At 46.9% G+C, this 25,393-nt stretch overlaps 13 protein-coding genes across 13 annotated transcripts; 7 read left to right on the forward strand and 6 right to left on the reverse strand.

The window, feature by feature from the left end:
• Positions 1-1,341: 1,341 nt before the first annotated feature.
• Positions 1,342-2,382, reverse strand: C8R40DRAFT_1054966 (uncharacterized protein; the record flags this gene model as incomplete). Its single annotated transcript, XM_046224967.1, has 2 exons — positions 1,342-2,163; positions 2,218-2,382. Coding segments are annotated over 2 exons (987 nt in total), but the record flags the coding sequence as incomplete, so codon positions are not given.
• A 1,434-nt stretch (positions 2,383-3,816) lies between these two features.
• Positions 3,817-4,623, forward strand: C8R40DRAFT_1054909 (uncharacterized protein; the record flags this gene model as incomplete). The annotated part of the gene is made up of 2 exons (XM_046224961.1): positions 3,817-4,042; positions 4,100-4,623. 2 exons carry the CDS (start codon positions 3,817-3,819, stop codon positions 4,621-4,623), a joined length of 750 nt encoding a protein of 249 aa, XP_046082338.1.
• A 633-nt stretch (positions 4,624-5,256) lies between these two features.
• Positions 5,257-5,695, forward strand: C8R40DRAFT_1072557 (uncharacterized protein; the record flags this gene model as incomplete). Its single annotated transcript, XM_046226474.1, has 3 exons — positions 5,257-5,304; positions 5,351-5,484; positions 5,533-5,695. The coding sequence occupies 3 exons, from the start codon at positions 5,257-5,259 to the stop codon at positions 5,693-5,695; spliced, it is 345 nt and encodes a 114-aa protein (XP_046082339.1).
• A 137-nt stretch (positions 5,696-5,832) lies between these two features.
• C8R40DRAFT_1029755 (uncharacterized protein) lies at positions 5,833-6,184 on the reverse strand (the record flags this gene model as incomplete). Its single annotated transcript, XM_046223128.1, has 2 exons — positions 5,833-5,959; positions 6,009-6,184. Coding segments are annotated over 2 exons (303 nt in total), but the record flags the coding sequence as incomplete, so codon positions are not given.
• A 1,970-nt stretch (positions 6,185-8,154) lies between these two features.
• C8R40DRAFT_1006316 (uncharacterized protein) lies at positions 8,155-8,403 on the reverse strand (the record flags this gene model as incomplete). The annotated part of the gene is made up of 1 exon (XM_046222808.1): positions 8,155-8,403. A coding segment is annotated over one exon (249 nt), but the record flags the coding sequence as incomplete, so codon positions are not given.
• A 1,935-nt stretch (positions 8,404-10,338) lies between these two features.
• C8R40DRAFT_1122311 (uncharacterized protein) lies at positions 10,339-11,205 on the forward strand. The gene is made up of 5 exons (XM_046228858.1): positions 10,339-10,685; positions 10,741-10,753; positions 10,812-10,829; positions 10,889-10,939; positions 10,994-11,205. Exons 1-5 carry the CDS (start codon positions 10,623-10,625, stop codon positions 11,185-11,187), a joined length of 339 nt encoding a protein of 112 aa, XP_046082342.1. The 5' UTR covers positions 10,339-10,622; the 3' UTR covers positions 11,188-11,205.
• A 168-nt stretch (positions 11,206-11,373) lies between these two features.
• On the forward strand, positions 11,374-13,179 carry C8R40DRAFT_1162718 (glycoside hydrolase family 5 protein; the record flags this gene model as incomplete). The annotated part of the gene is made up of 11 exons (XM_046230272.1): positions 11,374-11,443; positions 11,622-11,710; positions 11,768-11,861; positions 11,992-12,113; positions 12,170-12,286; positions 12,341-12,368; positions 12,423-12,617; positions 12,677-12,729; positions 12,792-12,898; positions 12,950-13,098; positions 13,160-13,179. 11 exons carry the CDS (start codon positions 11,374-11,376, stop codon positions 13,177-13,179), a joined length of 1,044 nt encoding a protein of 347 aa, XP_046082343.1.
• Positions 13,180-13,684: 505 nt separating this feature from the next.
• Positions 13,685-15,647, reverse strand: C8R40DRAFT_1162719 (auxin efflux carrier; the record flags this gene model as incomplete). Its single annotated transcript, XM_046230273.1, has 8 exons — positions 13,685-13,713; positions 13,778-13,796; positions 13,854-13,913; positions 13,954-14,063; positions 14,128-14,280; positions 14,342-15,160; positions 15,226-15,527; positions 15,586-15,647. The coding sequence occupies 8 exons, from the start codon at positions 15,645-15,647 to the stop codon at positions 13,685-13,687; spliced, it is 1,554 nt and encodes a 517-aa protein (XP_046082344.1).
• Positions 15,648-16,296: 649 nt separating this feature from the next.
• C8R40DRAFT_1174668 (uncharacterized protein) lies at positions 16,297-18,880 on the forward strand (the record flags this gene model as incomplete). Its single annotated transcript, XM_046232207.1, has 3 exons — positions 16,297-16,405; positions 16,463-17,627; positions 17,680-18,880. The coding sequence occupies 3 exons, from the start codon at positions 16,297-16,299 to the stop codon at positions 18,878-18,880; spliced, it is 2,475 nt and encodes an 824-aa protein (XP_046082345.1).
• Positions 18,881-19,085: 205 nt separating this feature from the next.
• On the forward strand, positions 19,086-20,954 carry C8R40DRAFT_1256911 (uncharacterized protein; the record flags this gene model as incomplete). Its single annotated transcript, XM_046233782.1, has 11 exons — positions 19,086-19,412; positions 19,476-19,485; positions 19,546-19,701; positions 19,758-19,817; positions 19,876-19,908; positions 19,970-20,101; positions 20,172-20,299; positions 20,419-20,479; positions 20,545-20,571; positions 20,635-20,675; positions 20,736-20,954. The coding sequence occupies exons 1-11, from the start codon at positions 19,353-19,355 to the stop codon at positions 20,952-20,954; spliced, it is 927 nt and encodes a 308-aa protein (XP_046082346.1). The 5' UTR covers positions 19,086-19,352.
• A 529-nt stretch (positions 20,955-21,483) lies between these two features.
• Positions 21,484-22,779, reverse strand: C8R40DRAFT_561835 (uncharacterized protein). The gene is made up of 10 exons (XM_046235468.1): positions 22,730-22,779; positions 22,526-22,678; positions 22,401-22,460; positions 22,317-22,349; positions 22,120-22,251; positions 21,960-22,058; positions 21,865-21,903; positions 21,759-21,806; positions 21,673-21,699; positions 21,484-21,617 (listed from the first exon to the last, which is right to left on the reverse strand). Exons 2-10 carry the CDS (start codon positions 22,638-22,640, stop codon positions 21,565-21,567), a joined length of 606 nt encoding a protein of 201 aa, XP_046082347.1. The 5' UTR covers positions 22,641-22,678; positions 22,730-22,779; the 3' UTR covers positions 21,484-21,564.
• A 647-nt stretch (positions 22,780-23,426) lies between these two features.
• Positions 23,427-24,905, reverse strand: C8R40DRAFT_1162721 (FMN-linked oxidoreductase; the record flags this gene model as incomplete). Its single annotated transcript, XM_046230274.1, has 5 exons — positions 23,427-23,868; positions 23,924-24,315; positions 24,378-24,550; positions 24,604-24,667; positions 24,729-24,905. 5 exons carry the CDS (start codon positions 24,903-24,905, stop codon positions 23,427-23,429), a joined length of 1,248 nt encoding a protein of 415 aa, XP_046082348.1.
• Positions 24,906-25,090: 185 nt separating this feature from the next.
• C8R40DRAFT_1021879 (uncharacterized protein) lies at positions 25,091-25,309 on the forward strand (the record flags this gene model as incomplete). Its single annotated transcript, XM_046223020.1, has 1 exon — positions 25,091-25,309. A coding segment is annotated over one exon (219 nt), but the record flags the coding sequence as incomplete, so codon positions are not given.
• Positions 25,310-25,393: the final 84 nt, after the last annotated feature.

Genomic DNA, 25,393 nt, shown 5'->3' on the forward strand with positions numbered 1-25,393 from the left:
ACCCGCTTGGTGAGCTACTCTTCCCCAAACCTCCCAGAGCTCCCTAGCTACTTCGTAAGCTTCGGGACCTCGATCTAGGTAACGTCGAAGCTACCCCTCACGTCGAACTACGTACTGCTTCTCCGTTACCACCTCCCACACTCGAGGACGACCATCCTCCAACCTAGCCCCAGGGACCTACCCTCCCTGGCATATCCCTTCTCGGGAGCTTACACCCTCGAGACCCCGTTGCATAAACTACCTACTCGACTCTATATTGACGTTCTAGCGAGTACAACTCCTACTACGCAATATCTTACGGTCCCGCACTCGTCCCGAACCTCCCTACGCATTAGGGACCTCCCTGGACCTCCTAGGAACCCCTCAAGGGTCACCATCTCGTCGTTCCAACCACTACTAGGTCATTCCCGTCCTCGGTCGCGGTTCTCGTAGCTCCCTTCGAGCTCCAGCCTGCTCCTAGCACGCTACAACATAAACCTCCACATACCAAAACCTACCCTAAGACCTATTTTGACCCAGGTCTTACATTTTATGTGAGGCCCCGGCACAGAAGGCCTGCTCTGGTCTTACCCAGACTGGGCCTAAGCGAACGCAGTAGCCGCCTAGGCCGTACGAGGAGGTATGGGATAGTGCCGATACTGGTGAGGGGAGCCTAACCAGGGGTAGTTGTGGAGCTTGGGTAGACCTAATAGAGGGTCCTGGAGGTGTAGAACGTAACACGTAACCACCGCTTCAATGTGGAGGGGAGGTGTAGCCGATACGAGTGGGAAGCTGTGGGGAGCTTAGGGAGCAATGAAGCGGAATTGGGAACCTAATGGGAGGTTCCAAAGGATGAAGGACGAATTGTAGAGCCTCGACGTAGATGGTGAGTCGAAGTAGAGGCGTAGACAATACGAGGATTGACAGAAAGAGGCCAGAGATAGGAAACAGAGAGGAGAAACAGAGTTGAGGTGAGACAGAGATAAAGGAAACAGATAATGAGGAAATATATGACTGTTGAGACGTGTCAGGCCCTGTTAGCAAGTACTAGTAGACTGTACTAAAGGGACCAAGCCAGGTAGGAAGAGTTTCCAGGTAAGATTTGACAATAACACGCTGGGGAGCTCCGAGGGGAGTCCCCAACCTATATACTGTACATGAGGCTGTCAGGTACATATGTCATGTGGCTACTGGAGTGACAGGTAATATGTACAGTAAAGATTGTAAGGATGGTGCATAGAATATCGGAAACATGTATAAGTGATGAACCGGAGCTCTGGAAAGGAAAGGGAAAGGTCCGGAGAAGCAAGGCATGACAGGTGCATGGTGGCTAAGGAGTACTTCGCTCTTAGGGTTGAAGGGTCAGTACACGAAATGTATTGGAGGATGGGGGACATACCTCTCGCCCGACTTCACCATGTCTGCCAATGACAAAACCAGGCCGTGCCGGCAAATTAGCAAGAATATCCCATTCTCATCGAACTTCGCCCATGACTTCCCGGTGTTCTTGTCCAATGCGTTATGCCACTTCTCCTCACACCTCCCAGTCCTCCAAACCCATTCCCGAAAGCTATTCCCAGGGATCCACGGCGTCACGGTCTTCCAGTTTTCTTCCGCCCATTCATCGACAGCCGCACGCGAAAGAAAATAGTCCCCACCCGCCTGCCGAGGATCCAGTCTCTCAATTACACCCGAGTCCGCGACCTCCGCAGAGGAGTCGTCGGCGGCTTCCCTGCGACGTTCGACCCGTTTCAAAGAGTCATTCCCATCCATAGCTACCATCATCCGAATATCCAGTGCAGAATCCTCCTCGAGCTCGTACTGGCAACATGGGCAGGTGTGCATAATTCGCCAGTCGGGTGAATCCCTACCAAGCGCCTGCGCAACCAGCTTCCGGACTCGAGCCTTTACCTCAAGATAAGCATCGTAGGCTGAGGAAAACTGGTGCATGAGGTAGGGTCTGAATGGAAAGCCCTGAACATCGCAGAGAGTTTTGATGAAGGGCTGGATGGAGAGGCGTGGGCAGCGACAAAATAGATCATGGAAGAGATGGAGGGTGCGGGTTGTGAAGCCGTGGTGATGTCTAAGCGGTGAGGATGGAAAAACACCAGCGCGGACCATGCTTTCCGACTGATACTGGTCACCGGTGAGGGGTACGAGTCTTTTTGAGGTACCTACGAGGGTCTGTCAGCATTAGTAACTGATTGTAGGGGGAATAAGCTTACCGAAGACGTCAACTACTGTCACAGAGATGGAGGGAACACCGTCGGGTTCAGGTATACAATGACCCCGCTCTTCGTTGAGACACCAAGCCATAAATGCATCGACCATACCGTCGAATTGGGGCGTCCAGTGGTAGTGGGCGCGTTCCGTTCGGTCGCAGCGTTTACGACCATCCACACGGTAGCTATCACACCAGCGGGTCAATTAGCAGTGCACACGAGAAACGGTTGCACTTACATCCGTCTGCAACCGTCTAACAGCTCTTGGTAGATGTCCCCGCATTCCTCCCAATCATCATCCCCCAATCCCTCCTCAGAATCCACCATAACCTCACCACCAGCATGGCTTAGAACCGTCGGCATGTCCACGGAGAGTTCATAGTCATTCTCGTCAACCCGCTGAACGTTGAGGACACGCACTTCCTCCGTCGCCCTCTGTTCCTTGATGCGCCTGAGGTCGCTGGGTCGATGGATCTTCAATTGGGCGCGGGATCGGCCATTTCCGCTGAGACTTGAGGTGGACATAACAACGGTCCTACTAACTTTGAGGCGTTTCGAGGGCTTCATGGGTGGAGGTGGTTCAGACAAACAGAGACATACGCACACGTGACGTGTTTTCTTATATAACTTTAAGTCGCTCGTCTGTTATTTCTTCTTTCTTTTCTAAGTCGATGGTGAAGAAGCGCCTGCTTGCAGAGCTCGACCCGGCTTTAATTCTGGGAGAAGGTGAGCGTCGCCCCTATCGGCCTACATACTGAGACCACCGTTAGGTGACCCCGACTTTGGGGACGCCGAGGGTGGTCTCCATACGCGTTGGTATGCGACCCCGACCTTGGGGACGCCGCAAACGCTTTTTTTACCCAGTCTATGCAATATACCAATATACCGCTCTTATAACCGTTCCTAGGCTTGAGGCTCACAAGGAGTAAACGAGAATTTAACCCGCATATTCTTCGAGGTGAAGTCTTAACCCTTCTCAAGGTTAACAGTGAATCCCTTCTAAGTAATGGGTGTGCTGTATCGGAGGCTGCTTGGAAAGGTGGGGTTGTGGAGGATTTTGAACAACTTGAAACCGATGGTTTGATGCAATCCTTCTCCGCACCTGTCTCCGTCGTTCTCCAACCCCTTGAGGACCTTTTGAAGCCGGTCGATTTGCGCCCTCCGTGTAAACGCGCCCGTTATACGGTCGAGCCAGTTCTAAGTGCTGCTGAGCGAAAAAAGTTGAAGGATCGCCATAGGGCGCGCGATAAACGCGCCAAAGCACGCGCTGAGGTTCAGAAAAGCCTCCAAACCAACCTGAAGTCAGTGGCCCTTCGCAAGGCAGCTGAAACTAAGGCTGCAGCTGTTGAATGTAGCTTTGCTGGTCCGGATGCAACGGCATGGACGGGCTCCCGTGCAGCTGTGCCTTACCCCAAGGTTTATTCAGTTCAGGACGTCCTTGCTCTGTCTGGGCTCAAGTATATTGAGTGGGATGGCAGGTGTGTTTTATTTTGTTCAAAGCTACCATCGGTACCCAACCTCCCATAGTCTATCACGTGTGTACCGGTCGGAGGATGGTCTTCATTGGGCGGCGCTCCTTGGCTATGTTGGCGAACGGAGTGAATGGCTTGCAAACATGCAGGTTGTTGACCAGCTGCTTCTAAAAGCCCAACAGGAGCTCCACTTCCCCAAACTCGATCACCCCCCCCGTCGCGGTGTTTATGACTCGCTTTCTATTGGGTGCAGCCATGGCCAAGGGCAGCTCCACCCTATGAACTTTGCAGCCTCCAAACGAAACGCTCCGATTCTTCAGGCGCTGATGGATGCTCCGGAGGTGAATCGCATAGCGAGGTTTATAGATCGTCAGTCTAACATCCTCATCTTGCTGGTGGATCTTACTCACAGTTCAATTGGTATAGATGGTGTTGAAGTATACTTTCCAAAAATACACCGCCTTCTCACCAATCTAATGGAGATCCTGTTGGGTATGGGGGGGCTTCATCTGAAGCGTCCTTTCAAGCGCTGTTGCTATGCTGCTTCGCAGTTGAATTTCTCCAGGGCTTCAACCGACCCACATCTTGACTTCATGAACGCTTTCTTTTTATGCTGCGGCATCTGGAACGGTGGACGATTCAACTATAAAGCCGGGGGTCAACTTATTATGTGGAACCTTGGGATTGTTGTGGAGTTTCCACCCGGTGCGGGGATACTGGTGCCCTCTGCTTCAGTCACCCATGCCAATATTCCAATTGGACCGGAGGAACGAAGACATTCAATTACATTCTTTACTGCTGCAGGGATCCTACGCTGGTATTTTAATGGGTTTATGAACGACAACGAATTTCTCACTCGAGCTTCTGGCTTGCAGAAGAAGAATTGGGCTCAATATCGAACAGATTTGTGGAAGTTTGGTCTTGATATGCTAAGAAGTGATGAACTGTAGTATTAGTATATAGTATAGTAGCTTGAATGCATTTTTTTGTTATATAGGTGAAGAAGTGTGAGGATCCGATAGGTGGTGATGCACACATAAAATCCAGATCTGAGCTTCGAGAACAATTTACAGGGATGATCTTGCATAAATAATTCTATTAAAATTTCCACAGAGTGCATGGCATGCTCTAATATACGTATCTGAGCTATTGAGGCTAGGGGGGTAAAATTGCTTGGTAGAAAAAATATATCCTGAATGAAGTTACGATATATCTACATGTGCGAAAATCCCTGTACATACCCATATCGTTTTTTGCACTTTTTTGAACACAATAAATTTAAAAGATAGGAAGGTGTCTTTAATCCAAGCTGATATGTCTCAAGATCTATCTCGTATATTTTGAGATTGGCTAATGAAGAATATCTTGCACAATTGACACAATATCGTGAATCGGACTTACAGTAAAAGTCTTCGATGAAGAGTTTCCCACAGTCGATTTACTGCGCTCCTATACATTGTTCTACCAACTCCGTGTGTCATGGTCTCCGTCAAACAAAAGCCTCTTCATGCTGAATCGCCACCAACACGTCTACGGCTTCCAGTATCAAAGCAAACTGAAAAACAGAGAGCCATTAAAAAAGAATGCCGGAGGATTGGGAGGACTATGGCGTCCAGCAGGTATCGACGAAGGTAAGAGGTCATTCACCTAATTTCTTTTATAACCTTTATTAATTAGAACGTCAGGCAGGGTGAAGCAGGAAGGGCAAGAAACCAAACTCGGATGGCACAGAAAAGAGCTGGGATGACGGAGGAGGAAAAAGCAGAGAGTAAGAACACCCGAAAGGAAGCTGCTGCTGCTTCGTATCTCAGGTATGTGGTTATCTGGTATATTGCTCTCCTCAATTCAATACTTTATAGAAATAGGAAAACCATCCTTCGGAAAGCACAGGACAAGCGGATCTCAGAGTTTGTTGAAAAGATCGGACACCCAGATGCTGATCTATGGTATCCTTACCGTCGTAATACCTACCGTGTCGGAACGGAAGCTGGTGTCTCCACCAATCCCCGTATTTACCTTTAAATGGTCTATTGAATTTTATGACTGCCAACTGGGAAATGGGGGAGAACGAATTGGATTGAGGTACAATGGTAAATGTATAGCAGGTACGATTGCAACCATACATGTATCATAATCTAGTTTAGACCCCATGATTTTTCCTTTGGAAGCTTCATCGTCTTACCCTCCCTTTCCAACGCAAGAAACATCTGCTGGGCGTCGTAGGCAGTTCCAATATGAACAATGACCTTCCCACCATGCCAACGAAGCCCTTGTTTCATAAGGGTACTAAAAGTATCCTTGAGTGTCGGTGATGTACAGAAGAAATAGAACGTACTATCGATTATATACCCCTGGATTCTCTCCTTTGATGAGGATGAGGTTCTCCTTGGGCGACGACGGTGTCTTGAAGATGTCAAGGACCCCGGTCCGTTTACATTCTTTGTATGCTTTTGCTGCGAGCTTGCGGTCATTAAATGACCTGTGGACTGCATCAGCGAAGTCACCGGTCAGTTCGAGAGCACCAGTTGCCCCATGGGACCCGCGCCATTCGAAGTAAAGCCCACTGGTGCCATTCCGACCATAGTATACCACATAGGTTTTTTCACCTGCTTTACTAAATTTCTGTGCCCTTCGTGCTTTGATTTCCGCCACACCAACACCCCCTGGGCCGGGTAAAGGCTCGTCCTCATCGCTACTAACCTCCATGGCACTCATAGGCACCCAGCGGTCATCACCCAGATCCTCCGAATTCTCCGAATCCTCCGAATCCTCAGGATAGCCCGCCTCTTCATCCGAGGAAATCCATACAAGGTTGGAAGGAATAGAGGGACCAGAGTCTTGAGGTACAGACTGACGATACCTGTGGCTATTTGAGACAGGAGTAGGGGAGTGGGGACTGCTGTGGGCGATTTCTGGGACCTTCTTGGAATAGGTCTGGGTAGACGGTGGACTAGACTGGTGAGGCTGGTGGCTGGTGGAGGTAGGAAGAGGGGGGCGATGATCACGGTGGGAAATCGACAGTGAAGTCAAGTGTCGGACCTTCTGGGGACCGGTCGGGGTTAATGGAGTACTAGACTTGCGAGGTTGATGGCTAGTGGGGGAGGGAGGAGGGGGGTGATGATCACTGCTGCGGGAGGTTGAGGTTGCCAGTGAAACAACGTGGTGAACCCTTTGGGAACGGGTTGGGGTTGATGGCAAGCTGGTAAGCTTTCGGAGCTCTTCTAAAGAATTGACAAACCTCAGTAAATTGGTTGAAATGATGAATAGATAATGCACCGATGTTCTGTTCCACATTATTGAGCTGCTCTCCGAGCTGGGCACTGGCAGCTTGAACCACAACTTCAGCCTCCCGCAAGACCTTATTCCGCATACCGACCTCTATACCTAGTTAGCTAGTTCAGTATTTCGAGGCGTATAAAGAATGCACCCTGGATATCCTTCTCCAACAATGCTACCAGAATTTCACGGTCTCTGTGAACAGAACGTGGAGCACCAGAAGGTCTTTTAGAAGAAGTGGAACGAGATGGTGTTGTTGGTGCTGTCCTAAAAGTTCAATATTGATGGGTAGCAACTTTCATATAAGCCTTACCAGACATTGAGTAGATTTATCCACGTTCTTTGCGATGTTGATGAAATCGATATGCAGGATGAAAGAGAGTGGGGATAGAATTGATGGGAGAGAATGAACCAGGATCTGAAATCGATTCCTATGAGTGCACGTGCTTATTGACCAGCCCTCAACCCATTGTTGACTGGTTTCGAAATACAACTTTGACGAAGTCTGAGCTACGTGCAAAGTTAACGAGTTACTATGTCAAATCACAGCTTTCAGCATCGACTTCCCTCACTGCATCCTCCTCCCTTCCTGTATCCACAGTATCACAGTAACAACCCGCTCCAAAATTCAGGAAATAATAACTTTTATGGCCACTACCCTCCGACTTCTCAAGGAACAGATATTGCATATTCTGTACCCCCATCTCTGGCTAATATACACACGAACTCAAACCGGTCACTCACACCTGATTTTCCAACCTTGCACAAGGAGTTCCCCGCTTCTCTTCCTCCAAGAGCAGGTATCTTTAACCACCGACCGCTGCCTGGTCTTTTTGGAAAATATCAGTCAGCAGATAATGGCCGGTATACCACCGAAGGCTTTCATTCCGGTCAATTGAACGACCGCGAGTCTTTAGCGCTCCATGAACGGAGGGTTTCTTCAGAACCTCAGCTTGGTCCTCTCAAATGGCAGCAACCCGTGGTTTGTACCAATATAGATGCATCGAGACTCTACTCTCCGGTTCCCATCCCATCACCTCATCCACCTACACCTCCTCCTACTCAAAATTCTGGACGAACTTATGGCCCAGCCCATAACCATCGAGTTGTATCTATCCTCAATGGTGAAGTAGACTCAACATTGTCCCGCCCCGTTGCACAACGAGCCCTACCAAACTTATTGCCAGCTCTGGGCTTTTCAGCAAGACCTCATCTGGGCCGTCCTCTGATACCTTCACCAGGTCCACCAGGTCGTCCTCGGATACCTTCGCCAGGTCTTCCCCCAATACCTCCACCAGGTCTTCCCCCGATACCTTCGCCAGGTCTTCCCCCAATACCTCCGCCAGGTCTTCCCCCAATACCTCCGCCAGGTCTTCCCCCAATACCTTCGCCAGGTCTTCCCCCGATACCTTCGCCAGGTCTCCCCCCAATACCTTTGCCAGGTGTTTCCCCAATACCTCCACCAGGTCTTCCTTTAATACCTCCGCCAGGTGTTCCCCCAATTCTCTCGCCAAGTCTTCCTACACCCCCTCCACAAAGTCTTTCCCCAATTCCCTCACCGGGTCCTTCTCAAAGATCTCAGCTGCGGGATACTTCGACATCGAACTTGAGGGCCTCTGAAAAATCCCTTGCAAGGGCGACTTCTATGTTGAAGAGCAAGCTTTTGAATGAGTCTATTTCTCGTTTCCATGCTGAACAGGAGGAAAGGATTGGGGAGATAGCTGATGCACATGGTGTGTCTTTCAACAGGGTCAAGAAACTTGCGGGAACCTCAAAGCATCATCGGAAGAAGCGAGTGAACAGCGCCCAGGATGCTATCTTACATGCAAAATCTAAGGAGCTCAACGAAGGTATGGTCTTTCCAAGGAAGATATGTATATTCGCTCACAAACAATTTAGGTAGACGACACAAAGCAAAGATCAGTGAAATTCGACGTGCTGCAGAAGTTGATGATGACCTCCAAGATGCAAAGACTAATCCGGAGAAGATGAAGATATTGATGGACGAATTAGAAGAGCATCAACAGGCAAAGAAAGATGTAGCCCGGGCCTCAAATAAAGTTGGTGCGATGAGGGTGACCAGGCTATTACAAAGTTTTAATTCCGATGTAAGCCATCCAGACCGCGTTATTTGGCAAACGTGTTGTGACCTGTATGATCAGTTCCAGGAGCTCCGAGAGGCAACAGATGTGGCGGGTTTTGGGTTCTTTGTACGGGGAACTTTCGAAAGTTCCATCAAGCCCACTGTTATTGGTGGGGGTCCTGTACATGAATTCTTTCAGCAGTACTTCAAGAAGGATCCTTGGGAGATGGCCTGCCTTTTCGAAGCATTTGTTACTACTTATAATAAAGGTTTGTTTTCCGTTATCAGTACAAACTTTATTGATCGATTTATTGGGAACAGTGGGAAACCGAAAGCTTCTCCACAGTGAAAAGGCAAAAGCAACGGGAAAAACCATTTTGGAATCGCTTGGTTAGTTTTCCTTAATTAATCTCCACTGTAGCTTCCTGATATTCATGTTCTAGCACGGATTACCGGAGTGGACAATATTCGCATGAACTACCCCAACTTCCGAACCAAAATCTCTGCCAAGTACAAAGTCAAGATTGTGGGATGGCCAGAAGATGTCGACTTGATGTCCCCGCGGGATATTACTGACCCAGCAAAGCTCGATGCTGTATATGATGCCTGGAGATCTGGCTCGGCATATTGGAGTACCATGGATAAACGGGAGTATAAAAAGTTCATGGCGCAGCTAGAGAATGATAAAGCAGCTGGGGTACAGGTCGAAATTCCTCGTAAAACTCGGAGCGACAGGGGAGGGACCCATGAGAAGACTGCAACAAAACGTCGATCCCCAAATAATGCTGATGAGCCAGCAGCAAAACGACAACGGGCAAGCCAATCGACGAACAGAAGGATGGATACAGAGCAGGAGGCAAGTGACGAGGATGGCAATGCTAAGAGCACAGGGGAGGATGAGGACAATGACAGGAGTGATGACGACCAAGCGTCAGGATATGAGGATGAGGACATTGATGAACTAGATAACTAATTCATTAGCACGTACTGTATTGCTTTGTTCATAATAGTACGAAGTTCTTCATAGAAAATGTGCAACTTTGACATTTTTCTATAATGTACGGGGAGTCGGGACAGTGAGCGGGAGATCAATATAGTGACCGGCCATATGCTGACATAAGAGTGGAAAAGGTGGCGGGATGCGCCGGGAGTAGTGCCCGGTGTGCTCAGAGATTCACGTCAATATAACAGTCAGTATAAGTTACTGAAGATTTATTAGATTTATTCAAGGATGAGAAACTGCTGTTATTGCTACGTATATATACCAAAGGTGATCCGATCAATCCGTCGTATATATACTGTCAGGGGGGATTATCAGGTGCTAAGTTTCGGTCAGGTTTCGGTGCCTTTAATTATTTCATTAGCAACCACAACGACAACAAGGAACATCCCAGGAACATCCTTGGAATCAATCTGGAATTGACAAAATTCCAGACCCGTATCAGCCCGTACCCATCTGCTATAAAGCCGACGTGATGATTCAGAAAAAAACAAAGTTTCTCTCTTTCTTTTCTTTCTGTTCTGCGGATAGCCTCTTTGGCCTCACTCTCTTTCATCCCTACATTCCTTAAAAGTCCTGTTGGATTCACCATGAAATCGATTTCGATTGCATTTGTGACCAGCGGTCTCGCTCTTGTTGAAGCACAAGTGCAGGTCAGTCCTCTGTCTTATATTTCTTTGAATCTGTTGGCTTACTCTTTCATGCTAGTTGTATGGTCAATGTATGTCGCAATATCCGCTCTCCCGAAACTTGTACTAAATTCCCATACGCGTTGCAAGGCGGCGGCTTGGAGTATAGTACGTTCCTCTCAGTGCTTTTTCCCTCTCGTTTCATTGATTTCCGCTCACATCTTTAGCCGGAAGCACCCTCTGCGCGTCGGGGAGCTCTTGCGTCTATCAAAATGATTGTCAGTATTTTCTCTGAAAATTATCGCTGTTCGTGAACATAAATCTGCTTGAAGACTACTACCAATGTCTCCAGGCTAGTAGCTCGCAAGTCGCTTCTACTTCGGTCACTTCCGCAGTTTCTACTGGAATATCTACCATCGTCGCTGTCGCAACCACGGCCTCTTCGACAACCACTGCACTCCCACTGTATGCTCAATGTATGTATGATGGCCTTGGAAATCGATTCACTAAGCTGACAATTAACTAGGTGGAGGACAAGACTGGAGTGAGTTTCATTTCAGTTTGTATCCTAAATTATATATAGTGACGCTTTTCGATAGCTACCTCAACCACCTGCGTCTCCGGGGCTAGTTGCGTGTATCAGAATGACTGTAAGCCTCTATATATGTTGTGAATCTCCTACCATACTCGAACTTCTTTCAGATTATTCTCAATGTTTGCCAGTCACTGCGAGCTCGAGCTCGACCTTGGCCTCATCAGCATCCACCTCAAGCCTGACTTCCGTTGTTGCAGCAGTGTCTTCTACCACTTTATCTAGTTCTGTCACAGCATCCTCGTCAGTAAAATCTACTACTGCTCTTAGCTCCGTCGCAACATCTTCATCTGTGAAAGCTACTACTACAAGTTCCGCCACGGCATCTTCGTCTGTAAAATCTACCACTACTTCCAGTAGTGTGACAGCTGCGTCTTCTTCTGCAACATCCTCCGCCTCCTCAAGCTCACTCGGATTCCGTGGTGGAGTGAACACTGCAGGATATGATTTTTCTGTGGTAAGCATGGTCTCAGTGCCCAATTCACTAAATCATAACGTTGCTTTCTGTTTCTAGTATACGGATGGATCATTTAGTGGGACCGGTGTAACCCCACCATCATCTCAGTATGCCCATTTTGCTAATCAGGGTGCTAATGTCTTCCGTATTCGTGAGTACTCAGTAATTGCGCTTTCTGTAATTACTGGTACCTCAAACTGATTATCAAACGCTGTAAATCTTCATAGCATTTGGTATGTTCGGTGCAATTTTGCGAAGTTCAACGTCTGATAACTGTATAGCCTGGCAATTGATGACTCCTACTGTTGGCGGAACCATCGACAGTACCTTCTTTGCGGAATATGATGCGACTGTACAAGCAGCTCTTGCTTCCGGGGATGATGTTTATGTTATTCTTGACCTTGTGGGTATTGATATATATTACATATCGCGAGAATTCAAATTCACAGTCCATTTTAGCACAACTACGCGCGTTGGAATGGCGCCGTTGTCGGTCAAGGAGGGCCTACCAACGACGAGTTTGCCAGTCTCTGGAGTCAGCTTGCAACAAAATACGCAAGTAATGACCGCATTATCGTGCGTAATCCTCCGAAACTAATCCCTTTTCATTCTAACATATTTGTGTTGTAGTTTGGTCTCATGAACGAGCCGCACGATCGTAGGTCTTCTATTGAATGTTATTGGCCCTACACGTTTTGATACCCTTTCGCAGTCTCGTCCCTTTCTGACTGGGCCGATTCTGTGCAGGCTGCCGTCACAGCCATTCGTCAAGTGGGCGCAACCTCCCAATATATGCTCCTTCCTGGCTCGTCGTATTCTTCTGCCGGAACCCTGCCGACAGAGGCTGGACCGTACCTCTTGGATGTAACTGACCCCTCCGGTGGAAGTGACAAACTTCTCTTTGACGGTATGTGATCCTTGGCTCAACAATGCGGTCCGTCTGGTACTTAGCACAGTGTACAACAGTCCACAAGTACCTCGACTCAGACGGCAGCGGTACGAGCACGGAATGCGTGACTGTGCGTTGAATTTACAACAACGTTGTGCGCCTGTACTAATTTGTTTCTTTTGCACACGACAGGATAACGTCGACGTCCTTACTACTCTAGTTGCCTGGCTGAAAACCAACAGCAGGCAGGCGTTCCTCAGTGAGACTGGTGGAGGAAGTACTGCATCATGCGAGAGCTAGTGAGTGAAATTTCCAAGGTTTGTAGACATTTCTCATCTTCATTTTTACAGTCTCAAAAGCGAATTGGCTTATGTTAAATCCAACTCTGACTATATCGTCGGTTTCACTGCTTGGGCTGCAGGAGCCTTTGATACCACCTACGCTTTGACCATCACACCAAACTCTGACGGTAGCGACCAGGCTATATGGACTGACGCTAGTGAGTACTTCACAGCGTAATTTGATGGTTCCCTCCTCTCATCATACTCACACTTCCACAGTTCTTCCTAACCTTCCTTAAATCACTGGATCCGTTCACGGATCAATTTTCTCATCTTTCATGATACCCCGTAAACTTCAACCACGGATGCTGGGGATCATGGCCATCGGAGCAAGCTTTCCATGAGACGACATCCTCCTCCCTTGTAGGGAGGGACGAAGTTATTCCACTGCTCTCTGCGAGAGCGCTCAACCGTCGCCGTGTAAAGTGTCCGACGATTGTGAATTGATGCATACCTTTAGTTTACTGTTCATAAATCATACAATTACCTTGTGAAAAAATCAATGTCGAATATTACTCTCCAATTCAATCCCAAAAATATCCACACAACCCACTACGCACCACCATCTAAGTATAGAGACTCTATTCTATTGAAGGTAACTCTAATGATTACTACAGTGCCCAAAATTTCTGAAGTCGCGCCTAGCACACGCTGGATCTGACTCAGAGAAGTAGTAAGGCGACTGCAGTCAGGGCTCTGAAAAACGATGTAGGGGAAACTGTGTGGCATAGAAATTGGACACACTCACGTCGAGGAGATGAACATGAAAGTATCTATGTGACATTCAAATACTCCAATCAGCAGACTATTTCGGTATAATCATAGGCAAACACGTACATTCCACCACCAGGAATGCCTTCGTCCAATAATGCAATCAGTACGTCTGTCGAAAAATTACTATGTAGTCGCTCACTGTCAATGTATCCATGCCTCCTTCGGGAGCATACAGATTTGCGACAACCAACTGACTGTTCTTTTGATCAGAAACGATACGAAAATGAGAAAGATGATACTTTCTTGACAGCGGTCGGTGTTCCACTAAGAAAGATAGCCACAAATCGCTGTGCGAGATTATCTTTAGGTATTAAACCTTTGTTCACGAATGTTTGTGTGAGGAAGATACCTTGAAGTCGGAATTACGTAAATTCCAAACTTCGCTTTGAGCGTGCACGACTCCCTATGCTCACCAACAACGGGGACCAGAACCTCCTTTGACAATGTGACCATTATCATTGCTGGTATCGGTAAAGTGCTTAAGCGTTTTGGAATGCTCATACGAGCAAAAGACGCTCCGAGGATAATGAGCGACAATGGAATACACAGTCCCCCAACGAATGTCGCTGCAAAAATAAGCCAGGGTAAGAAGTCAGTTCATGCATTAGCTATTTACCTCATGCATACCAGTATCCATGATAAAATTTAACGGGGGACTGCCATCTGGTCCAGTCCAATCGGGTCCTCCGCTGGCTGTGGCATCCGTAAACAGGGCCTTCAATGGCTGAATCACTGAAACGGGAAGGGAAATTGCCAGAGTAATGGTCACTGGCGTGATAATAACCGAAATTGATTTAATGGCTTTGGCGAACCGCGAGGGGAAGAGACGTTCCCATTTTGAGGTATTATGTGTGACTGTGCCATCTAGATTTTCTTCTAGCGGTAAAGTCGTTTCTGAGCAATTATGTGAGTGTGTACGTGAAGCGGACGCGGGATTAAATTGGGATTGGTGCTGGGGTAGTTGTGCGGATATTTTGGAAACTCTACGGGCGAGCTGAACGTCGGGATCTATGCTTTGCTGCTGAATCCTAGCGGTACCTGCCTCTAACATTTCTGGGAAAGAAGATATGTCCTCTTCAATTTTTTCTTGCTCCAAAGAATTACGGCTCTTTGATCCTAAATTTTCTTTATTCCCAATGAATCCTTTCATCTTCCCAAAGAATGCCGCAGATTTTAGTCTTCTTTCTTCCTCCTGCGTTTGTTGGTAGAGCCATCGGTAGAGAAATCCGCCGATAGGCTTCTCATTCCATTTCACTCGTCTCATTGCTTCTTCTCCCTGTGGGACATCCGGAAGGAAGTCCCATTGAAGAGACGCGGCGGCACCAAAGACCCAGAAGAATATGTGGTAGACCATGATGAATATGGAGACAAAGGAAACACCGAGTTCAACGTCTGTGGTTCCGTTGAACGGCGCGTGCGCAGTGACAGATTGAACGACGGATGTTGCTACAAACAACAAGTAAGTAATGTACAGTAAGGACTACAACAAAAGAAACGAGAAAATCACTCACGCAAATTTCCCCAATTGCTCATCCCGGCAGCAATTATGATTCCTTGCCAGAAGTTCCTCGGTACGAAACATATTTCTCTGATTATCAGCCCCGATGCAAAGCCCACAAGAATGTATATCACAGCCAATAACATCAGCGGACCGATAGCGGATATGTTCGACGGCGTGAAGGCTGGCACGATATTGGAGAAGATAAGGCAAGGTAATGCGACATTCATAGTCAACTGGGAAGAGCTTCGGGATGCCGCAGGAGGAAACAAACCCGTCCGGGCAACAATGTAGCCGATGAATATAGCAATGTAGCTGCGTGCAAACAAATTAAGTGGTTGACGCAGAATGGAAGGAACCAATTAGTACACACGTCTTCAACAGAGGCATAACTCCCTCGTAAATGAGGAATCCCGCCGAATTTGTTGCAATCATGGTTTGGGGTGTGTCGACCTAGTCACTTACAAGGCTGCAGTAAGTCCTGTCAGCATCAATAATACAGCTGGATTATATATGAGTGTACACGCCTCTGATTTCGCTTCGCAGTGGGAGAAAAAGTTCAACAACGAATAAGAAAATGACTCCCCAACCTGCAGCTGGTTTTATCGGAGGATATGTCGGACTTCCGGACCGGCGATAGCCAGGTGCTGGCTTGGTGCTGGCTTATTACGAAAAAATACATGATCTTGGAATTGAAGGAAGCTGAAGATATAACCTGGATATAACTATGTAGCTTGTGACTTGGTTTCCCCAATAAATGGGCAAAAAACGTGGTCAATTGAAGAAACGAGCTTGATTACGATGGTTTTCATGGCTAAGTATTACGGGAGGGGCCGCATGCATAAGATTGATGAAAAGAGTACCTGTTCCTACCTGCGAATCATCCAGATACAACAATGGAACCTTTCAGCTGGCTGAGATATTGTTGTCGAACAGAGACAAAAAGCAATATCTTACGTACATTATTTGTCGAAGTTATCTACCAGCCCACTCGCTGCAGCGCCTTCTAGCGCCTTGAGGAAAACATGCACCTTGATTTTGTACATTCACCATCTATATTTCACTTTCTATCTTTATTCTTCTAATGATTCGCTCAAATTCTGATACCACTACTACAACAAGCACAGGTTCACCAACTCCAGTCAGTCCTTTTTCTTCCGACTATTCCGTGCCTTCGGAGCCTACTTCAGACGGTGAGTGGTATATGCAATTCACCATGCAGGATAAGTTTTGCTCAAATAGGTAAGTAGAAACTCCCGACCTTGGCGCATTTACCGCTGTGCTACGCGCATGGACCAACCTTCAGCCGCCTCTAAGGACCGCCAATTCTACTCTTGCACAGCTAGCGAATACTACTTCCTCTTCATCCCGTTCACTAGCTACTTCTTCCAGTGATCTTCGCGAGGATAAATCGACAGTATGGTCACACAGGCCTATTGCAAACTATCTTTCTCTTTCTGACCCTGTCACTACCGACGCTGAATCCACAGACCGTGACCGCCCACGCACGGTGCAGATTGAGGCCGTAGACGACGATTTCTACGATCACGACAATACCAATGATGATAATGATCATGATGAATCTGATGAGCAGCTTCGTAGCCAAGATCTTGGCCTATTCGATGTGGAAGAACAACCCTCACTTGGTTACCTCGACGAGGCACTTCAATTCATTGCCGCAGAGCGGGAGCGATGGACTGCGCAACGAGAGACTGGAACGACAGCAGCAATGTTGACAGGAATTGACCCCCGTCGGAAGCGCCGTCGCAAACGAAATAAGACGCCTCGTGCTCAATCCACCACGCGCACTCCAACAGTATCAACGTTTTCTTCTATTTCCACTATCACTGCATCGACTGCATTAGCTGATGATCTTAACGATGCGGAAGATGCGGACGCTCTCGGAGTAGATGCAGACGACTCTTCTTCCTCTGTTGAGCAGCAATCCAGTCCATTGAGAGCATCACAGAGTGTAATTTTCAGCTCTACTCCAGGAACCCCTTCGCGTAGAGCCCGTGGACGAGGTCGGACCAGATTACTTCACAGCCGATCTACACCTCAACTCCGTCTTATTCGTCATGAGCACGAAGACGAAGACGAGGAGGATGAGTCCACAGATTCGGTCACCGAAGATTCGCCTCGTGTTCAGCAGCTTAAGTTGTTGGGGAAGAAGTTGGAAGCCTTGTTCCCTGAGGATAGAGAGTACCTCAAGAAGGTACGGTATCGAACGATGTCTCCTCCGCGAGCTGCGTCTGGTTCCCTCCAAATGTCAGGCCCAGCAGGCTATCTTGATTCTGTAGATGCGGAGGGTCCTAGTAAACATGTAGTATTAGGCGGGTTCGTGGACACCAGGGGTGACCCCCTGAAGAGAACTGGAAAGAAAGATGAGAGGTTGATTCATGTATTTGTTGATCAGTTCGTGTATTCTCTTTTACGTATTTCGCCCTCTACTCATTATTTGATTAAGCTCCAACATACTAATTGGACTACTGAATTATCTCCGGCGATACCCTCGGCAACACCCTCAGTACCGTGGATCTTCTTATAGGATTCCTCAATCGCAAATATCTGCAACCTCCCCTCCTTCTAGTTCGCCACATTCGTTTTCCTCTCCCTACCCTAAACCACCGAAACACCTATCACACTCTGCTTTATCTCTCATTCTTGAGCGTGGACGGCCCATCACTCGTAGGATCTTAGTGACCTCCTCACCACTTTATCAACCTATGGATGGTGCTGAAAGCTTAGGATTTGAGGTAAGGATTTTTGCTCGTGTACCGGATACGGGGGATGGGATGGATCGGGATAAAGGCAATGGCAAACAGGGTTACCATAAGAAAAGCCAGAGTAACGAGTCCCCATACAGTTCATATCCGGGGAATGGCGCACCGGGGAACGTCAGTTCTCCCGCGGGAGACTCGTCGTCGTCTCAAAGTCAAAGGCGCCAAAGGAACAGAGCTGGAAGCATGAACAGCAGCAACAACAATCAAATCAACAACAACTATAATTATGACAACAAACCCAGTTCATTTACGGGAGTTGGCCGGAAGAAATTTCACAGTCGAAAGATATCCGACAATAGCTCGCCTGAGAGCGAGCAGAATGGGGGACCAACAGGGCTGTCGCCGGGGTTTATGCGGAGCTCTGGTCACCTTTACTCGCACTCTCTCCCTACATCCCACACATCCACACCACCGCCATTTCCAAACCTCAACATCTCAGCATCTCTTGCCCCTCCTGCCATTATCACACCTAGCCCAGTTCAACAGCAACGCATTCGCTATCGCGAACAAGGTGTTGATGAGCTTCTTCAGCTCAAGCTTCACCAAGTGCTTGCCTCCATCGATGGCCCTCCACCTAAAGGTAGCACGATAATTCTCGCTACCGGAGATGGCAACGTGGGGCAATTTAATGAAGATGGCTTCTTGGGAGGAGTCAGGACGGCCTTGAGAAGAGGATGGAAGGTGGAATTATATGCGTGGGAAGGAGGATTGAGTCGCGCCTGGAAGAGAGAGTTTGGAGAGGGAAGTGAGTGGGGGGGAGCGAGCAAGAGTAACAAGAAATCCCAAGGAAAGGCTACTCAATCTGGGTCAGACGATGATGGGCCAAGGTTCAAAGTAATTGGGATCGAGCAGTTTGGAAGCGAGTTAGTGGAAATCTATTATTGAACGCAAACCAGTCAGTGCATTCTATCGTTGCGCTGGATCGAAGCGATACAGCGAACCAGTTGGTTGTATCACTTTATTAAATTCGGGGCATGTTATTCTTCTTGGAGGCGTCGACGGAGATTGTACATATTTAGAAGCCGTCATTATCACGGTCTTATGTAACGCAAATGAATGTAAATAAACGTTGGCAATGCATCTTGGTCTTGTTCACGAACTATGTTGCAATAGTTACCTCAAACAGTTGAGGCGTTGATATCGATCCTTCTGCTCTCTGATTCTTTGTTACTATCGAGTAGGCTTTGATGAATTGAGGTACATCCCTATGTATATGATTTGTTCAGTACAGACAAGTTATGATTTTCTCACTGTTTCGAGATGACCTCCGACTCCAGCGATTGAGCAGTGTTATAAACTTTCCTTCGCCTCCCTTTATTTCAGTTCCTCTTTTGCTCTTGTCGCTCTGCTTCCAGTGATGGACACCATTTCTTCTACGCTTCTTCAAGCATACTTTCGTGACCGGGTGTTGTTATCGGTTAGTAAAGGGTGCCAGCCCTATCACAATTTATTTCTCTGAAGAGCTATTTTGTTTGAGCAGAATTTCGTCGGTGCGTAAAAACCTTGCGATTATCGTTGCGCTGAATTTATTGGCAATTGTTCGAACATAGCATCAAGCATCGTAATGTTCTTGTACGATTGGATGCTCATGCTCCCAGCGGAGATAGAATTCGTTTGGACAGCTAGCCTGCGACGACCTTTGAATGTCCTTTATATCATCCAAAGATATATGCCATTTGTTGACACTGTTGCAATTCTCTTCGTAGGCAAGTCAGGGTTTTTGTTGCATCCGCCAATTTGTCGCTGAACGGATGGTGTTTAGTCTCATTCGTGCAGCCAATAGACTCAGAGGCGTGTCGTATTTTATACAACATCAGCGGATGTGCGTCAATCTTTAGGCATCACGTGATACGGCGGCTTACGCGGAGCTCTGAATGTAGGGATGTATATCACTGGAATAGCCCTCACGGACGGTAATTAGTGTCGGACTTGCACTGGTCATGCTGCTCATCGAATGATTCATCATATCTACAGTCCTCCTTACTGCGAGAACCTGGGCGTTATGGGGGAAAGATATCAGGCTGACAATCGGCCTCCCTGTTTTCTTCATGTGTTGCTGGGTACCCAACTTCTACATAATGCATCGGTTTCTACGGTCGCAAACATGTATGTCCCTGAAGTTCACGGGCTATCTAAGGTGCAATACTAAAACTTACCTTCTTTCTGTTATGAACAGTCTTACCATCTCCCCTCCCGCAAGAGATTGGCTGCGTAATTCTCGGTGGTCAACCAATACTTTATTTATGCTGGGTCCTCCTGACAATCTACGAAGCTGGTGAGAACTTACTCTCCTCTTTCCCTTGCGTCTGAAAATAAACCAAGATCCTTTACTTTGTAGTGATTCTGATTCTGATGTTGATCCCTGGTTTTAGAGATTGTATGCGATTTTTGTGCGCTAAAATCAGCTGATCTGTTTAACAGAGTGTTCTTCGATATGTACAGTTCGCACTGGAAGGTGGTTGACCCGCGTTGTCTATAGAGATGGTGAGTGCCCTGTAAGAAGATTCTAGCCTGGCACACCTGAAATTCTTTTTTTCCCGAATGTTTAGGTATCACGTACTACATCATAATTTTCCGTGAGTGTCGACACAGTCTCTATCTAGAATCAAAAGTTCAACACGTGTGATCCCTCAATGAAGTATGGTCTGTCGTAAATGTGGTCGCGATACTATTGCTTCCGGTGAGCAACTTCAACACACTACTACACCTCTGTAGATCTAATTATCTCCGACTCACACAGCATGTTTTCGAAAATCTTTTTAGCTCCTACCAGCGTGTGATGCATACCGTCCTCACTAGCAGAGCAATTCTGCACATGCGAAGCAAATCTCGCAAGTTTCCGACAACGAGGTCGCTGGCCATTGTGGTGACCCAGGAACATGTGATTTCAGGACTAGATGATGAAGACACACAACGTACAAGAACAGCCAATGATATGGAATTATCACTCTTGCATTGAGTTGGACTCTGTTGGACTAGCCTCATAAATGGAAGTAGTGTGTTTGGATCTATGGACTACTTATAGGCGGTGCTTGCGCAATAGAGGAAGAGAGCCAACTATATATCCGGACATATATGTCCTTTGAATAATTATTTATTAATCATACAATCGACTCTTAACCCTATGGATTTTCTGATTTACCACCTGCGTTTGCAGGGAAATGCCATGCATAACACATAACTCTACAACCTATAAGTTGACCTTCAACCGTATGTCAGTAATGCTGAATCAAGATTCTGTTGACCTCGGAGCTGAAGGTGTTTCTTGACAAAGAGAGATATTCAATTGTTAATAATATATAAAATCTATGACCATGTACTACCATTAGAAAAGTAGAAAATCTGAGCTCAATGCCAGTCTGAACACAGAAGTGAACTAGGAGACATCCGCTACCCCTCAGAATCATCTAGTCCTGATCCTTGCCAGTGTGATTGCCTTCGCATGTGCAGAATCGCTCTGCTAGTCAATACGGTGTGTATCACGCGCTGATATGAGTTGAAAAGGGTTTCTAGGGCCGTATGCTGTGGCGGGACACAGGTGGACGGTTTAGGGGATATGATAAAGATGTCTAATCACTCACAGAAAGCAAGATTATGGTAACCACGTTCATGGCAGACCAAGCTGTTTCGCGTATTTAGTATCTACTTCAACATGCTATTCGAGTTGATATAATCACCGAACAAAACAATGTAGTAAGTGATGCCTACAAAAGACCTCTGTTAAGTGCGAGGTTCAAGTTGATCATCCCTACAAAGCACTCACCGTCTCTATAGACTATGCGCGTTAACGCAAACCATCTTCCCGAACGAACTACTCATATAAGATGTTATAGATACAGCAAGAAAATCAACCCAATGAATAAGCGTACAAGATTTTATGGCAGGAATTAACATCAGCAACAACATTCCTGGGTAATAGCGAAGTGATGTCAGACCGAGATAAGAAGTTGAAATGAGTTCTTACCCGCTTCATAAACTGTCAAGAGGACCCAGCACAAGTAAAATACCGATTGTCCGCCTAGGTAAGTACAGCCAAACTCTTGTGGGAAGGGCGAAGGTATGACTAAAATGTAGATATAGCGCTATAGATGAACAACTCGCAGTAAAATTTAGGGCGTGCTTACAAGTTTGTGTTTGAAGAAATACATGGAGGATATAAAAGCTAGGTGCCCAGCAACACACAAAGAATATAGGAAGGCCGAATGAGAGTCGGATATCGTTCTCCCATAATGCCCAAGTTCGTACTGTTAGAACGACTAGTAATTGATAGATTTTAAGATTTTCCTTGTCCGTATTGAACTCGTAAGACGACGCCATTCACCTTCCGTGAGGGCTATTCCAGCCAGAGACATCCCTGGGATAGCATTGAGCAATTAGCAGTATAAGAAAGGAACACAAGTCTTACATCCACTGATATTCACCAAGACACGACATGTATCTGGGTTCATTGGCCTCACAAGCGAGGCTAACATGCATAGGGTTCTGGTTAAGCGACAAGCAGTCAAATACCTGATGAAGGGTCTGGCTGACCTGTACTAGCAAAAGCGATGGTGTCGATGAACGGCATGTATCTTTGAAGGATATATAGGACGTTCAAAGGTCGTAGTTTTGTATTCCATACAAATCTGATCTCGATCGGAAGCATGAGAATCCAATCGTACAAAAAAAGTACAATGCTTGATACTGCTCTTTGAACGATGAGTAGGGAAGGGTAATATTTGAAGTGACACGTACCGAGGAAGTACTGCGCAGAAACCCAGAGAGTCTTAAACGAAGGAACTTTGGCAACTGTTGGCATTAAAATTTCTCACCGATATAATCCTTCCGTCGTTCAATGGTTCTTGTTCTGAAGCAGACAGGGAGTTCATCGTTGCCACGAAGGGGTAATACTAGTGAATCTTAGAAAAAGATGTATTTGCCAAAGGTCCTTTAAGCTGATTTCTGACAGATTCCGAATCAGCTCACATTGCATCCACTAGTACCCTCGATACTACAGATCAACTTCAAAAACACAACAGTTATCCCGAGGTGAGTTGTGGTGTACCGCATGTCATGGACAAAGTTCCTGATTGATAAAATTAAACAAAAGAACACAGCCCAGGAAGAACAACATGCAGATTCTCAGTCAGGGAGTACTATTAGTACTGTTCAACTCAGCAATGAACGTTTGAACCCTCTCCGATTTACATTTCAACTTGCATCGTTTGCTGAACTGATATCATTAAACGATATACACCACAACTTTTGAACCTGATATCAGGGTTACTGAAAATAGTAAAAGAAAATATATACCGGTGGAGACAGATGCCCAAAATGGGTCTGCAGATTACACCCGCAGGTGCAAATGCACCTCAGAGGGGTCATGGCCATACCTTCGACAACGCACTATTCTTCTAAAATCCGAGTCACCTTCTATACACTGATCATTCTATTATGTCTTCTTGGTTGTGTTTCCTGATCCTCTACCATAGAATCCCCATGAAATTTGATTTGCCAAACTAATCCTTATCCCTAACTCTTCCGCAAAAGCCCAAACTAGTCCAGGGTTCTTCTGAAAATGCCTTCCTACCAGACAAACATCAGCTACTCCATCCTGGAGATATTTCTCTGCCTGAACGCCCGAAGTAATTCCACCAACGGTTCCGACAAAGATTTGACCATGCTTCCCGTTGTCTTTGAGTGATTGAGAAATTTCTGCAGCGTACTCCTGCTGCGCGCGAGGGTTACTGAAGTCTTGCTTAGAGTGATTACCTGCGGAAGAAACATCGATGAAGTCAACGCCATGTTCGGCGATGATGGACGCGAATTTGATGGTGTCCTGGTTGGTCCAACTAGGCTCGTCGAGATGTTCGATACGGTCAGAGGCAGACACTCTATGATCATAAACTATGATCAGATCAGAGTGTGAGAAGAGAAGAATTTTCTCACCTCAGGAAAAGAGGCATCCCGTCAGGGATAACGGCTCTAATAGCATCAATGATCTCCAACGTCAACCTGATCCTGTTCTCAAAGCTCCCCCCATATTCATCAGTGCGGTGGTTAGTCACAGGACTTATGAAAGACATAAGTAGGTAACCATGCGCGTTGTGGATTTCGATGACATCGAAACCGGCTGCAACAGCCCGTTTAGCTGCATCAGCCCAGGCTTTGATTATGTGTTGAATTTCCTCTTTTGTGAGCTGGTTCGGAGTTTGGTTGACTTCAGAGAAAGGAATAGCGGAAGGTCCGAGTGGTTGCCAGCCTCCAGCGACGAGTGTTGCGTTAGCGTTGAGATGTAAGAAGGGTGCGACGGTAGATGCTTTACGGCCAGCATGAGCGAGCTAGTAATGGGAGATAAATATTTGTATAATGAAAAACTGCCCAAGTACAAATAGAAACGCGCCTGGATTGCAATCTTTTGGTTCTGCGAATGTGCAAAATCTACGATCTCCCTAAAACCCTTGATGTGAGCATCGTCCCATATACCATTATCTTCTGGAGTGATCCTTCCCTCTGGAAGGACAGCGGTCGCTTCAACGATACTCAATCCTGGTCCGCGGGAGATTATTCCTCCGACTGTGATGAGAATATGAAGATCTACTGAGTAGTGAAGCAGATAGAATGCATACGATGGGCCATATGCCAAGGAGTCACAAAGCCATTAGATGCGCTATACTGGCAGAGCGGCGCAAGCTGTTGATCACGTCTAATCATGAGCTCATATGGAGGGATTTAAGAATGTAAGAAGACTGACAAAAATTCTATTCTGGAAAGTTACATCCCTTATCTTGAGTGGCGTAAATAGTTTAGGTATTGGCTTTCCATTTGGCTGAGGATCTAGCGCGGTTCCACTAGCGGGACTTTGCAGTGGGGTAAAGAAAGGTGCACCGGGGGCGGCTTTATTGATATAATGCGTTGTGGTGGGAGCCATGGTCAAAGGGTATTGAGGAAGACAAGCATTTATAAGGCTTCGAGGCTCCTCGCTGACTGATAAACGACTTACCAATCCATGAGTTCTGGTTGTACCGAAGTGGGAAAAAGAACGCTGAGCGCTGATTAATATTTATCCCTTATCAGATCGTTATCAGTGTTGATCTGGCCATGCCTTCTTTTATTCCCTCGATACCACTCGCCAATATCGACGAGCTCAACGAACTCTGGGAAGCCGATGAACGCCTTCCAACGCTATCATCACGCCGCGAATGGTCTATCGCAAGGAACCTACAACCTACTGCCGTCAATGAGTGGTGGTGGGCTAGACGGAGGCAAGCACGGGATCTGGGAGTCGGTTTGTCTTGCGAAAACTACCACCTATCTGTCAGTAATCCTCCAGACACTGTATTAATCAAAATCGAACCTGTCGATGAAGATTTGCCAATTTCTCCGGATGCATCTCGATGTTCTTCTCCGAGTAACGAT

The sequence above is a fragment of the Lentinula edodes genome (assembly GCF_021015755.1).
Source record: "Lentinula edodes strain Le(Bin) 0899 ss11 chromosome Unknown C8R40scaffold_38, whole genome shotgun sequence".
NCBI lineage: Eukaryota > Fungi > Basidiomycota > Agaricomycetes > Agaricales > Omphalotaceae > Lentinula > Lentinula edodes.

Bases quoted from the DNA above. Each gene is read 5' to 3' on its own strand.
- C8R40DRAFT_1122311 (XM_046228858.1), top strand. From the start codon at position 10,623: ATGAAATCGATTTCGATTGCATTTGTGACCAGCGGTCTCGCTCTTGTT. The intron at 10,940-10,993 runs GTCAGTATTTTC...ATCTGCTTGAAG, and splicing joins TTGCGTCTATCAAAATGATT to ACTACTACCAATGTCTCCAG.
- C8R40DRAFT_561835 (XM_046235468.1), bottom strand. From the start codon at position 22,640: ATGCTTCCGATCGAGATCAGATTTGTATGGAATACAAAACTACGACCT. The intron at 22,059-22,119 runs GTAAGCACGCCC...TCTACATTTTAG, and splicing joins ATTTCTTCAAACACAAACTT to TCATACCTTCGCCCTTCCCA. The intron at 21,807-21,864 runs GTACGCTTATTC...TTATATGAGTAG, and splicing joins AATTCCTGCCATAAAATCTT to TTCGTTCGGGAAGATGGTTT.